At 40.3% G+C, this 13,631-nt stretch overlaps 1 protein-coding gene across 2 annotated transcripts in view; it reads right to left on the bottom strand.

The window, feature by feature from the left end:
• Nucleotides 1-13,238, bottom strand: part of EXOC3 (exocyst complex component 3) — a 35,684-nt gene extending 22,446 nt beyond the window's left edge. For both annotated transcript variants that reach the window (XM_074945114.1, XM_074945115.1), the window contains exons 1-3: nucleotides 13,119-13,238; nucleotides 4,445-4,635; nucleotides 250-469 (exon numbers count right to left, since the gene is read on the bottom strand). In XM_074945114.1, coding sequence (XP_074801215.1) covers nucleotides 250-469; nucleotides 4,445-4,588 — 364 coding nt within the window. In that variant the 5' untranslated portion in view covers nucleotides 4,589-4,635; nucleotides 13,119-13,238. The remainder of the gene's footprint in view (nucleotides 1-249; nucleotides 470-4,444; nucleotides 4,636-13,118) is intronic.
• Nucleotides 13,239-13,631: the final 393 nt, after the last annotated feature.

Below are 13,631 nucleotides of genomic sequence, written 5' to 3'. Positions count from 1 at the left end.
CCTCATGCAAAGTAAACTCCCTCCAGTAAACTCCCCCGAACAAACGATGCAACCCCACTGAAGTTATTGAGGCTATATGTACATAACCAAAGGCGAATTCGGTCTGGTTAAGTGTAATGATTAATTAAGAAAGGGAAACTAAGTTCAACATCTTCCCTTTACAATAAGATAGTCTTTAATGCCATCTGAATATACTTTCTTTCAATTTGTGATTGTCAAATCATACATCAAAGATTAGTGATGAATTACCTGAGAAGATATTTTTGAGGTTTTCTACAGCAGCTGCCAGCTGACTATGTTGGACTACAGCATCCTTAACATCTTTGAGGTTTTCTATGGTGTTGATACTCTGTCGCCAGTCTTTATTGACATCTATCAAAGATCGCTGTATGTCCTTTACGTCATTCAATGCATTATGCAGTTGGCTTAAACCAGTTCGTACCCCATCCAACTGTGACTGGATTGCTGCCTGTAAAGAGAGTTATTAAATTAAATTTACTATATATAAACATTGTAAAACTAAGGTCTTTTTTTTATGTTTTCAACTATTCCACCAGTATCTTATTGTTATACATAAGAACGGTCATACTGGGTCATACCAATGGTCCTTCTAGCCCAGTATCTCGTCTTCCAACATTGCTGGTACCAGTCCCTTTCCTAATGGTTCCTAACATTCTGTTAGCTTTTTTGACTGCCACTATATGTTAAACAGATGTTTTCAGAGAACTATCTATGATGATTCCAAGATCTCTTGTGGCGGGAGGGATAGCTCAGTGGTTTGAGCATTGGCCTGCTAAACCCAGGGTTGTGAGTTCAATCCCTGAGGGGGCCATTTGGGATCTGGGGCAAAAATTGGGGATCAGTCCTTCTTTGAGCAGGGGGTTGGACTAGATGACCTTCTGAGGTCCCTTCCAACCCTGGGATTCTATGAGATGTGTGTTACCAAAAAAAAAAAAAAAAAAAAAGAAGAGAAAGAAAAGAAGAAGATCACCGAAGAATATACCTATATAAAAAACCCTGAAAAGTACAAATTATCAACTTTTTTTCAGCATCTATAGGGTAGTTTTTATCAAAGGAGAGAGAAAAAAATCAAAAATGCATTTATGAAAGATTGTAAGACAGTCAGTCATATGAATACCATCACTACTCCATATCAATTAATCCTGGGAAAAATCTTTATTTAGACCAAGCCGTAACTATTTCAATAATTGAGCAGCCATAGGGATGCTTGGAAACTATTATTCAACTGCATCCTTGGGTAAAATGTATGTCCTTTCTGTTAACTGGATAATGGGATGGCAGAGTGAGGTGTTTTCTAAACTTTCTTCACAAGCTCAGACTAAAAGTGTTGCACTGGCAAACCTGTGAGGACCATAATGATCCAGACACCTATTTATACCATGCCTATTAAGAATGTAGCTATAACTAAAGCATTCTATAAAGCTGTTAATTCTTTTTCTCCCTATCAATGGATGAAAATGGAGAAGAGATATTAGGGGGGAAAAAGCATGAATGTAACTTATTTGTTAGGAAAACAAAGCGGTGAAGCAACCAGAGACCCAGCACTCTTCATGAACTAGGAGAGATGCCCCAATACAATGCTACTTAACATTCAACATCCTCAGGACTGTGAGGAAACAGGAGAGCTGAAGTGTCTCCACTATAAGAACTGGGTCTAAATCCAAAGCCATCACCAAGCACACTGACTAAATTAAATTTCTCCATTGCAAAGTGACAGTAGTTGGACTCCTTGGGAGACACAACCCAAGAGAGGGCCAAGAGAGAAAAGTTACTTTACATCAGATGCATTTTCCACACAGTCAAGAACCACTACAAGTCAGCACATGATGAGTCAGTGTGACAACCAGGGTCCAGACACGGGATCTGAACCCCAAAAAATAAGCAATTGAATCAATGAATTGTATACAGCATTATTGTACTATAAAAGTGCATTGAATAAGGTCTGTTAGGAAAACTAGTGACACACTGGTTATGAACATCATTGCATGAAGTATATATGGGTGGTGTATACTGAGTTAGGTACGTGTGCTGGAAATAGGTTCCTAAAATATGTTGGGGACAGAGCTGATAAACCAGCCTGCATTAGACAAAGGAATATGGATTTACCTATCTGGATCAAGCTTTGTAAACCAGAGGACAATGACAGTACTTTACATGTAAGGTAAACAAAACAATAAAGCTAACAAATGGTAGCTTGCAGTGCACACTTGGGGGACAGAGTCTGCACTCCAGGATGCCTTCCTGGCTCTTAAGGCAGAGACAATGGATTTTGGATAATAGAAGGGGATAACATTTTAATTATCCATCACTTATGGAATACAGGGAACAGCACCTTTTGATTCTGTGAATATTGGGTACCCTGGCCTGGAGGGCTGGAAATGCCGATAACGATGAGAATAAGAACTGCTAAGGCAAAGATTACATTTAATCACTACAAAGCGTGTTTTATTTTGTTTTGTTTGTAACCAAACCCGTCTCTATTTTTCTTGCTTAGAATCACTTAAATCTCTGTTCTTTATTAACAAACTTATTCCTGTTTTATTACAAAATCCTCTAAGTACAGTGTATTAAACTGAAGTGTGAGTCTTCAGCTAACTTAACAGGCTGATGTGTGCTCTGCCTCTTTTGAAGCAGCAAACCTACTAATTTCTATGAGTGTCCAGTGAGCAGGACTGGACACTCTAGGGGGGACAATCTCCGGGGAACTCGGGAATTGGGGTTCACTGACCTGCAAGGCAAGGTTTAGACTGGTAGAGTCTTGAAGAGTTTGCTGGCATGGCAGACAGGCTGGTGTGACAGGAAGCCAACATAGCTTAGCAGCAGCAAAGCTCTCACTTTTGTAAAGGCAGGGGGATAGTAACAGTGGCTCACAGTTCTATAACAGTCAGCTGCACCTATCAAGCAAAAACTCTTCAATTAGGTCTCCAGCGTGGGACAACATTTAAGATCAGCTGGGATGCATCGAAGCGTGTCCAGTACAGTGGGTTAACATAATACAGTGGGTTGATGGAAGTCAGACCACGAAATAAAGTAATTTTTAAAAATGAAGAATGACCAAGATGGAACAGGGTAATCAGAAAAGAAAACAGTAGGTCTGGAAACTGGAAGAGACTTCAAAAGATATGTCAAAAGCCACTATAGGTCAGTGGAAGCTCTGTTGCTTACCTCAGTCAGAAAAGAACTGACCTGAAGTATTCTGGCGGAACTGAGGTATTAGTGGTTTAGTTGAACATGACGTGCAAACCAGCACCCTGAACATGACAAAAAGCCTTCAGAGTTATAGAAGTTATTGGCAATCGCACAATGGAAGCTCTAGAACCAAGTGGGAGCCCTGAATACTTTTGTATCCTCAAGGAGGTATTGTGAGGCTAAATTAATTAGATGTTTTTAAGGCATTTTGAGATCCTCAGAACAAATGAACTGCAAGTGTTATTCTTAAATATCTGCTCCCTATGTGTCTTCCAAGTCAGATATGCAGTTCTTAATTATAATACCATATTTTTCTGTCATCACTGCAGACCCAATACAGCTACAGATAGATACCAGGTCTTTTACTACTTCATCAGAATTGCCACTTAACTTTCATTTCCATTTTCATAACTGTGAACCTTCCCTTAGCTGGATTATTAAAACTGAGATAAGAAATTCTTGTCAGTTCCCCTCCTTTGATCATTAGGGTACTGGATCTTCAGGAAAGGGGAACAAAGTTATGAAGTTCCACTCTCATTTCCTTGAAAAAACCTTCTACCCCAACCTTCTGCAGATACAGGGAGAATAATACTCCTCATTTAAGAGCCTACTGGCACTAAGAGATATTCAGATGCATATCGCAAATTATTGTTGCTTAAAATAATTTAAATTTAATAAGAATTCAACAAATTCACACATCTAAACATTTAAATAAAGGCAAACAGGAAAAGGATTTTTCCAGCCTTCAGACAGGACACAGGTGCCTTTCCCTTCCTGAATCATATATACTACACTCTTTAGAATCTGCAGGGATCCTCTATAAACCTAAGTAAAATCAGTGGCTAAATTTTTAGAATGGATCTTTTTTGAGAAGCAATCTTCAACTTTTATTGAAACATTAATTGCCAATTATTATAACAGAGCCTTGTTTGCTTAGGTATTAAAATGCATAACGAACAGAGGGTGCCTAGTGCGGAACGGTAGCAGTTGTAGGGTCTGAGGGTATTCAGGGTATTTGAGTGATTATCTAGAAGCACAATGAATTATGAAGTTACAATCAATATACAGCTTTCATTCATGCAAAATTTAGCACATATTGTACAATTGTTCTTTGGCATACTGATTGTACTGAGCAAAAAGACTAAACTCCACGACTTAGAACAATCTGAACACAAAGTAAAGATTTCTGCTTTGTTATGCACTTTGTTGATGCTCAGCTCTATTAGTTTCATACCTTTAGTCGAGCTTCCACTGAGGCTTTCTTACGAGCTTCCCTCCTGCGGTACTGCTCCACTTTATCCAATTGGTCAGGTCGCTGAAGCATTCCAGCTACTCTTTGTACAGCTGTTGCAACTGCTTCCCTGTCTGTTTCCTCCATTGTTGAGCAGTGTCTCAAAATGCAAAAGCCTTCATAATTTAACAGGCCTGGATGAAAAGCAAAAATGTTTAGAAAAATCTATTTCAATTTGATAATTACTTATCACTTCTGAATAAAAAGTTCCAATATATTACTTAAAGAGAAAGCCAATTTTGGCAACAAGAGTGTAACAAATAGCATCACTATTATAAACACCAGTAAGACACAGCAAAATATTTTAAAAAATTAAGCATTTTATTGTATCGCTCTACTTTAAGTATTTCCTTTGGTTAATAGTTCTTCCTTAAAACACTGCTATACAAATTGCTCTAATTAAGTTTGTCAACAATTTGATTGCAAACCTAATATTTTCCTTTTGCAAATCAGGATTCAGATTATGCACCTAGAGTGGATGCTAAGGGGGAATGAGAGGCATATGAGGAGGAATTCTCCATGCAAGAGCCATATAAAACAGCTATTCTTGTGCTTGGAGGACTACAAGGACTCCTCTGATCTAGCACCCAGGGATGCAAATCATGGAGGGCTCTCTCTTCAAATTTCCCATGTTTTTAAAACTCAGTGAAATCTTGTGCAGAAGGTACATTTGAAGATTTAAGATTAATGGTCATTTTTGCCTTTATCATTCAGAAGGGAAAAGTTTATACACCAGCCTTACTGAACAACAATCTTCTTCTTCAGATAATTCCACCAAAAAAAAAAAAGCACTTTTCAAAATGTCTGTCATTTTACTAGCAGCAAACAAAGAAGGCCAATGCCACCATTCACCAGCACCTCACCATGTTGCTCTCTACCTCTTAACAGTATTGGGAGCTACCATCTTCCTTGAAAGTAGGCTGGCTTCACCTCTATTGAGAAAAATGGGAGGAAGAAGCTAATTTGAAAGAGGGCATCTCAACTGAGGGTAACCTGTGGCTTCTGTCCCACTGGAAATAATAGAAGCCACTTTGATATAGAGCAATTTTTGTAGGATTTCTCATGGGGGGGGGGGAGAGAAAAAATTCAATGTGTCTTTTAAAAATAAGTTTAATCAACACCACAAATACTTTAAGCATAATTGTACGATTATTCTATTGCAATGGGGAAAAATTAAGCTTGTTTGGGAACCCAAATTGCATTTTCATACTTTAACATCTTTGGATTTCTTTTAAGTTTAACCTTAATTCTGAATTCCCTGGGAATCTAATTTTTTTTTTTTTATAATTACAATATTCCTGTAATGTATTTTATCCTAAATTACTGATATGTACCCTCAGTCTTAACTTCATCCTACCAGTTTTCGTCTGGGTATTAATATCCTTCCACTTCCCCTTCCCATATTCGAACACACAATCTATTCAAAGAAAAAACACAGTATATCCTTCTGTTAAAGGGAAAAGTATCACAAACACTCAATACACTCCTTTGACACTTCAAGTATTTTGTTATTTCAGAACATTTTTTTCCAGACAAAGCACAAGCACATATGTAGTACTGATTTGAAGAATATACGTCGTCTGACATTTTTGAAGGCTTTTATCTAAACACAAAAATGCACTGAAAAACAAAACCCGAAAACCGTATGTTCTCACACTCTGTCACTAAGAATGTCTACATTGCATCTGGGAGTAAGCCTCCCAGCCCAGTTCCAGCATGAGCTACAACATCAAAGCAATGTCTACACAGCTATTTTTAGTATTCTAGCACAACCCCTACTAACATGAGTCTGTGGACCTGGGCTGGGAAATTCACTCCCATATGCAGTTTAGAGATACCCTAAGTATCTCGTAAATTCCCAAATCCGCCAAAGACCAACACCTAATTTATAAATTGCATTACAATATACGTAACCTAATTTGTTTTTGCATTGTTAAAAAAAGCAACTTATTTCAGTGGCAAGTTCATAAATGTAAATAAATACAGTGCTGATCTATAAAAAGGGAAATAAGGTCAACCCAGGAAATTACAAACCAGTCAGCTTTCTTTCTGTACCCGAAAAGATAACGGAGCAAATAATTAAGCTATCAATTTGCAAACATCTAGATGATAACAAGGTGATAAGTAACAGTCAGCATGGATTTGTCAAAAACAAATTGTGATAAACCAGCCTGATAGCTTGACAGGGTAACAAGCCTTGTGGATAGGGGGGGAAGCAGTAGACTTGGTATATCTTGACGTTAGTAAAGCTTTTGCACAAAGAAAAGGAGTACTTGTGGCACCTTGGAGACTAACAAATTTATTTGAGCATAAGCTTTTGTCAGCTACAGCTCACTTCATCGGATGCATACAGTGGAAAATACAGTGGGGAGATTTATATACACAGAGAACATGAAACAATGGGTGTTACCATACACACTAACAAGAGTGATCAGGAAAGGTGAGATATTATCAGCAGGAGAGCGGGGGGTGGGGGGGAACAGGACCTTTTGTAGTGATAATCAAGGTGGGCCATTTCCAGCCGTTGACAAGAACGGGGGGGGGGGGGAAATAAACAAGGGGAAATAGTTTTACTTTGTGTAATGACACATCCACTCCCAGTCTTTATTCAAGCCTAAGTTAATTGTATCCAGTTTGTAAATTAATTCCAATTCAACAGTCTCTCATTGGAGTCTGTTTTTGAAGTTTTTTTGTTCAAGAATTGCCACTTTTAGGTCTGTAATCGAGTGACCAAAGAGACTGAGGTGTTCTCTGACTGGTTTTTGAATGTTATAATTCTTGATGTCTGATTTGTTCCATTTATTCTTTTACATAGAGACTGTCCAGTTTGGCCAATGTACATGGCAGAGGGGCATTGCTGGCACATATCACATTGGTAGATGTGCAGGTGAACAAGCCTCTGATAGTGTGGCTGATGTGATTAGGCCCTATGATGGTGTCCCCTGAATAGATATGTGGACACAGTTGGCAACAGGCTTTGTTGCAAGGGTAGGTTCCTGGGTTAGTGTTTTTGTTGTGTGGTGTGTGGTTGCTGGTGAGTATTTGCTTGAGGTTGGGGGGCTGTCTGTAAACAAGGACTGGCCTGTCTCCCAAGATCTGTGAGAGTGATGGGTCATCCCTCAGGATAGGTTGTAGATCCTTGATGATGCGTTGGAGAGGTTTTAGTTGGGGGCTGAAGGTGATGGCTAGCGGCGTTCTGTTATTTTCTTTGTTGGGCCTGTCCTGTAGTAGGTGACTTCTGGGTACTCTTCTGGCTCTGTCAATCTGTTTCTTCACTTCAGCAGGTGGGTATTGTAGTTGTATTAACGTAAAGTAAAGTAAAGTAAAGCTTTTGATACTGTCTCGCATGACCTTCTCATAAACAAACTAGGGAAATGCAACCTAGATGGAGCTATTATAAGGTGGATGCAACACTGGTTGGAAAACCGTTCCCAGAGAGTACTTATCAGTGGTTCACAGTCATGGTGGAAGGACATAACGAGTGGGATCCCGCAGGGATCAGTTCTGGGTCCGTTTCTATGCCATTATCTGAATCATTGATGAAGATATTGAACAGAGAGTACACTTATAAAATCTGTGGACGATACCAAGCTGGGAGGGGCTGCAAGTGCTTTGGAGGATAGGATTAAAATTCAAAATCATCTGGAAAAACTGGAGAAATGGTCTGCAGTAAATGGGATGAAATTCAATAAGGACAAATGCAAAGTACTCCATTTAGGAAGGAACAATCAGTTGCACACATACAAAATGGAAAACGACGGCCTAGGAAGGAGTACTGCGGAAAGGGATCTGGGGATCATAGTGGATCACAAACTAAATATGAGTCAACAATTTAACACTGTTGCAAAAAAAGCAAACATCATTATGGGATGTATTCGCAGGAGTGTTGTAAGCAAGGCACGAGAATTCTTCTGCTCTACTCCACGCGGATTAGGCCTCATTTGAAGTACTGTGTCCAGTTCTTGGCACATTTCAGGAAAAATGTGGAAAAACTCGAGAGAGCCCAGAGACGAGTAACAAAAATAATTAAAGGTCTAGAAAACATGGCCTATGAGGGAAGACTCAAAAAACTGGGTTTGTTAAGTCTGGAAAAGAGAGGACTGAGAAGGGACATGATAACAGTTTTCAAGTATGTGAAAGGCTGTTACAAGGAGGAGGAAGAAAAATTGTTTTTCTTAATCTCTAAGGATAGGCCAAGAAGCAATGAGCTTAAATTGCATAAAGGGAGGTTTTGGCTGGACATTAGCTTGCCCACCCTGATCTATGAGGATCATTGACACTTTCCTTTGTGAAGGGAGGGTGTCAACCATTTTTGAAAAGGTACTGGTGAGGCCCCACTTCAAGGAACCATTTCTTGACTTTAACAATCTTAGTCCCAGTACCACCTGTCTCTAAACCCCTGTGTTTAACAAACTGTTTTAATAAGGGGGCTTTGCGGGCTTTCCAGACTCATCTCAATCTGATCTTCAGTCTCCACTAACTTAATTTCAGATGTGGATTTAGTATAGAGATGGTATTTTCATTGATGGTTGACAATCTCCTCCTGGACAGACACAAGTAAAGTGTATATGCTGGATTTGTTGGCTTTATTAGTAAATTATTACATCATTTAATAGAATTTGAAAAATTCACTTATTAGTAGCACATAAGAGGTATTATTCTGGTAAGTAAGAAGGTCTAAGCTGTTAAAGTTTAAGTTCTTTATAAAATTAAGTTAAAAATAAGGTTTTCAGATTTAGAGCTGTCAAGGTAATCTTCTAAATGTGAACTTATTAACCAGTGACGTATTGTCTCTCTCAGAGTGTAGACAGACAACTTCAGTGCCTTTGCTGCTGTTCATGGTTTTCCTAAGCAGCTTCAGAGTGCAATTAACAAGACTATTTAGTTCACTGCTACTACTCAACACTGAAGGTAGCAGCAAGCTAACAAAAATCATGTCAGTTTCACTCAGCTGCTGTTTGGGAAAACTATGAGAAATCTCAGCAGCAGACACTGGAACAACTACCCTGTCTTCCTCTGCACCCCAAGGAGGCCAGAGGTTGGACTATGAAAATTAACACAGAGACTCTACTCTCTGATTGGACTCGGACAACAGTAGGGAACTTCCACCCAGTCATATCTCCCCCCCACAATAACACATCCTGTGATGCCCCCTGTGATATTAGCTAATTAAAATATGATCATGCAAATCATTGCTGTTATATAATTGCAATGAATCTTATACAAAGTGTGAGGCATGGCCAGAAAGGGTTAAGCAGCTTGCAGGATAAATGAACCAGAGCCAACCTGTAGAGACATGTTAGAAAGTATAAAATGGTAATTAGGGCCATTCCATGGTAGAAAGGCTAGAACTTTGAAATGTAAACCTACACTGTATTGTTAGAAATTAGAGGTGACACTAACTGTATGTGTGTACTACGGCTGTCGATTAATTGCAGTTAACTCACGCGATTAATTTTTTTGAGTTTATCGCGATAAAAAAATTAATTGTGATTAATGGCACTCTTAAGCAATAGAATACCAATTTAAATTTATTAAACATTCTTGGATATTTTTCTACATTTTCAAACATATTGATTTCTATTACAACACAGAATACAAAGTGTACAGTGCTCACTTTATATTATTATTTTATTACTAATATTTGCACTGTAAAAATGATAAAAGAAATAGTATTTTTCAATTCACCTCATACAAGTACTGTAGTGAAATCTCTTTATCGTGAAAGTGTAACTTACAAATGTAGATTTTGTTGTTGTTACATAACTGCATTCAAAAACAAAACAATGTAAAACTCTAGAGCCTACAAGTCCACTCAGTCCTACTTCTTGGTCAGCCAATTGCTAAGACAAACAACATGTATGGGAGATACTGCTGACTGCTTCTTATTTACAATATCAACTTCAAAAGAGAACAGACATTTGCATGACATGTTTGTAGCCGGCGTTGCAAGGTTTTACGTGCCAGATATGCTAAACATTCACCCCTTCATGCTTCGGCCACCGTTCCAAAGAACATGCTTTCATGCTGATGATGCTTGTTAAAAAAAAAAATGCGTTAATTAAATTTGTGACTGAACTTCTTTGGGGAGAATTGTATATCTCCTGTTCTGTTTTACCTGCATTCTGCCACATATTTTATGTTATAGCAGGCTTGGATGATGACCCAGCACATGTTCGTTTTAAGAACACTTGCACAGAAGATTTGACAAAACGCGATGTGAAATTTCTAAGTACAGACACAGCACTCAACCCAAGGTTTAAGAATCTGAAGTGCCTTCCAAAATCTGAGAAGGACGAGGTGTGGAGAATGCTTTCAGATGTCTTAAGAGCAACGCTCCAATGCAGAAACTACAGAACCCGAATCACCAAAAAAGAAAATCATCCTTCTGCTGGTGGCATCTGACTCAGATGATGAAAATGAACACGCATCGGTCTGCTCTGCTTTGGATCGTTATCAAGCAGAACCCGTCATCAGCATAGATGCATGTCCCCTGGAATGGTGGTTGAAGCATGAACGGACGTGAATCTTTAGCACATCTGGCACGTAAATATCTTGTGACACTGGCTACAACAGTGCCATGCGAACACCTGTTCTCACTTTCAGGTGACATTGTAAACATAATGTGGACAGCATGATCTCCTAGAAATTGTAACCAAACTTATTTGTCTGAGCAACTGGCTGAAGTAAGACTGAATGGACTTCTGGTTCTAAAGTTTCACATAGTTTTATTTTTGAATGCAGTTACTTTTTGTACATAATTCTACATTTGTAAGTTCAACTTTCATGATAAAGAGATTGCACTACAGTACTTGTATTAGGTGAATTGAAATATTGTTTCTTTTGTTTTTACAGTGCAAATATTTGTAATCAAAAATAAAGTGAGCACTGTACATTTTGTACTGTGTCATAATTGAAATCAATATGTTTGAAAATGTAGAAAACATCAAAAATATTTAAATAAATGGTATTCTATTATTGTTTAATTGTGCAATTAATTTTTTTAATCGTGCGAGTAATTTTTTAATTGCTTGACAGCCCGAGTGTGTACTCATATCTTGTTAAATGTTAGCCATCTAAACAGGCAGTTCCTGTCTGTCACTATACCTGTTGATTCAAATATCAAAAGGAAATATTAACATTTAGATTAAACTTGGGTGAAATAATGTCTTTGTCTATATGCCTCTTTAAAGTTTGTGATAGACAGCCTAATGGATAAATTGCCTTATGTTAATTTGTATAGCTAATTACTGGTAATGCTTAGGAAATAGACCTCCTTCAAAGTTCCCATGATTGCCTGTTGTTCACCTAAGAACTCTTATCTGTCAAGAGAAGGCCTGGATCTGTATAAAAGACCCTTGGGTCCTGATCCTTTTTATCTCAGATCTGCTTGATGCTTCATTCAGGGGAAGCTTAAGCCCCAAGGCTGAAATCTCCAGTCCTAACCTGGAATCACGCTGAATATAAACAGTGGACTATAACTTAAGAACTAATTCTGAAAGAACTTTTTGCAACTACAAAGTTCTGGGCAATGAGAAAAAAATAATACAGGTTTCTGATATTCTGTTTAAAATTTTTACTGATGTAAAGTGCCCAAGGCGCTTTCACAAAGGGAGCTAATATAGATATCTAAATTAATGTTACAATACTTATTTTAAAACAAGTTTGTACAACTGAATTATGAGACTGACATGTTTCAAGGGACAGAGAAAAGAAGAGTTGGGGAGCAGAGCGCTGCAAGATATAAGGGAGAATTGGGATTTTGTCATGAGTGGTAAGGAACTAAGAGGAGAAAAAAAGAGTAAAGACTAATTTGGGCCACCCTGCCCCCTCTTTCTTCTGTGCTTCAGGAGAGGTTCCTAATGCACAACTTCTTCAGGACAGCAACTGCATCAGGGAAGTAACAGGGCAACATTTAAAACTGCTTCCCACATTGAACACATGTGATATTTGGACTCCATAAGCCATGAGCAATGAAGAGGGCTGCTTAAAGAGTCCCTGGCTACTCTTCTGCACTGGCCTCTGCAAATAAAAGATAACAAATCCTAAAATTCAGACCAGAGCCCTCCAAAGTCAGAAATAATACAAGGACACCTGAACTCTATTTGAAAGAATACCACATGGACAGGGCCTATCTGATCTATCCCACTGCACCTGCATCCCAACAGTACAAAGGAAAAGGACCTGATGGTGGTTGGGACCTGCACAGGGCCCCAGGTTGTCCTGAGTTAGGGTCACACCGCCACACACAAGGAAAAGGAGAACTGTTGCTCCTCACAATATCTGCACAGCTCATCAAACCAAACCCACCACAGGACCATCCTGATCTTCCCCCACCAGCGCCAAACCCACCTGGGCCAGCCTCACCCGCCCCCACCGGCGCCAAACCCACCTGGGCCAGCCTCACCCGCCCCCACTCCCATCCCCCAACCCGCCCCGCACCCGGGCCGGCTGCGGTCTGTGGCGGGGGCGGCTTCTCGCCGCGCCCGGCCCCGCGTGGGAGACTCCCCGGTCCCAGAGCCCGGCCCTGCCCACAGGCCACCGGGCCCACCCGCAGCCGGCTCCCGGCAGGGGCCAGGCGGAGCGACACTGGCCTCGAAAACTGCCACTTCGTTACCTGCACTGCGAGCTCCCAGGAAGCCACTGACAGGCGCGCAGTGCGCAGGCGCCGCCCTCGACGCCGGAATCGTAGAGGGACAGTCCGGCACCTCAGGCTCACTGCGCAAGCGCGGAACCAATTCTCTCCCCCCCCCCCAAGCTTCTCCTATTGCACTTGCGCCGAACCCTTTCCCATTTCCCTCCCTCCCAATTCTCCATTGCGCCTGCGCTGAAAGCCCTTCAATGCTACCTGTGTGGGGGCTCGCGGTGTCCTATAGAGGGGCTTCGCGCCCTTCCCCCGTTGTGCTCATGGGGCGGGATTTGAAAGCGTCCCCCTGGAGAGCAGCGTGGAAGCTATTCCTCTGCCTGGCTCCACTGCCCGCGCCCGTGGCGTGAGTGCAGCAGCAGTAGGCTGTCATCCTCTGTGCGGACAGCCCGAGGGAGTGAGACACACATTTGCCAGTGGGTTTCACTGGTCTTTGGACAGCAGAGGTGGGATGAAACACAGGGATCTTGGGCTCCATGCCAGGCT

Source organism: Natator depressus, chromosome 2, assembly GCF_965152275.1.
Source record: "Natator depressus isolate rNatDep1 chromosome 2, rNatDep2.hap1, whole genome shotgun sequence".
Classification (NCBI taxonomy): domain Eukaryota; kingdom Metazoa; phylum Chordata; order Testudines; family Cheloniidae; genus Natator; species Natator depressus.
The sequence above is the reverse complement of the archived record's forward strand: the minus strand, read 5'-3'. Positions and strand labels throughout refer to the sequence as shown.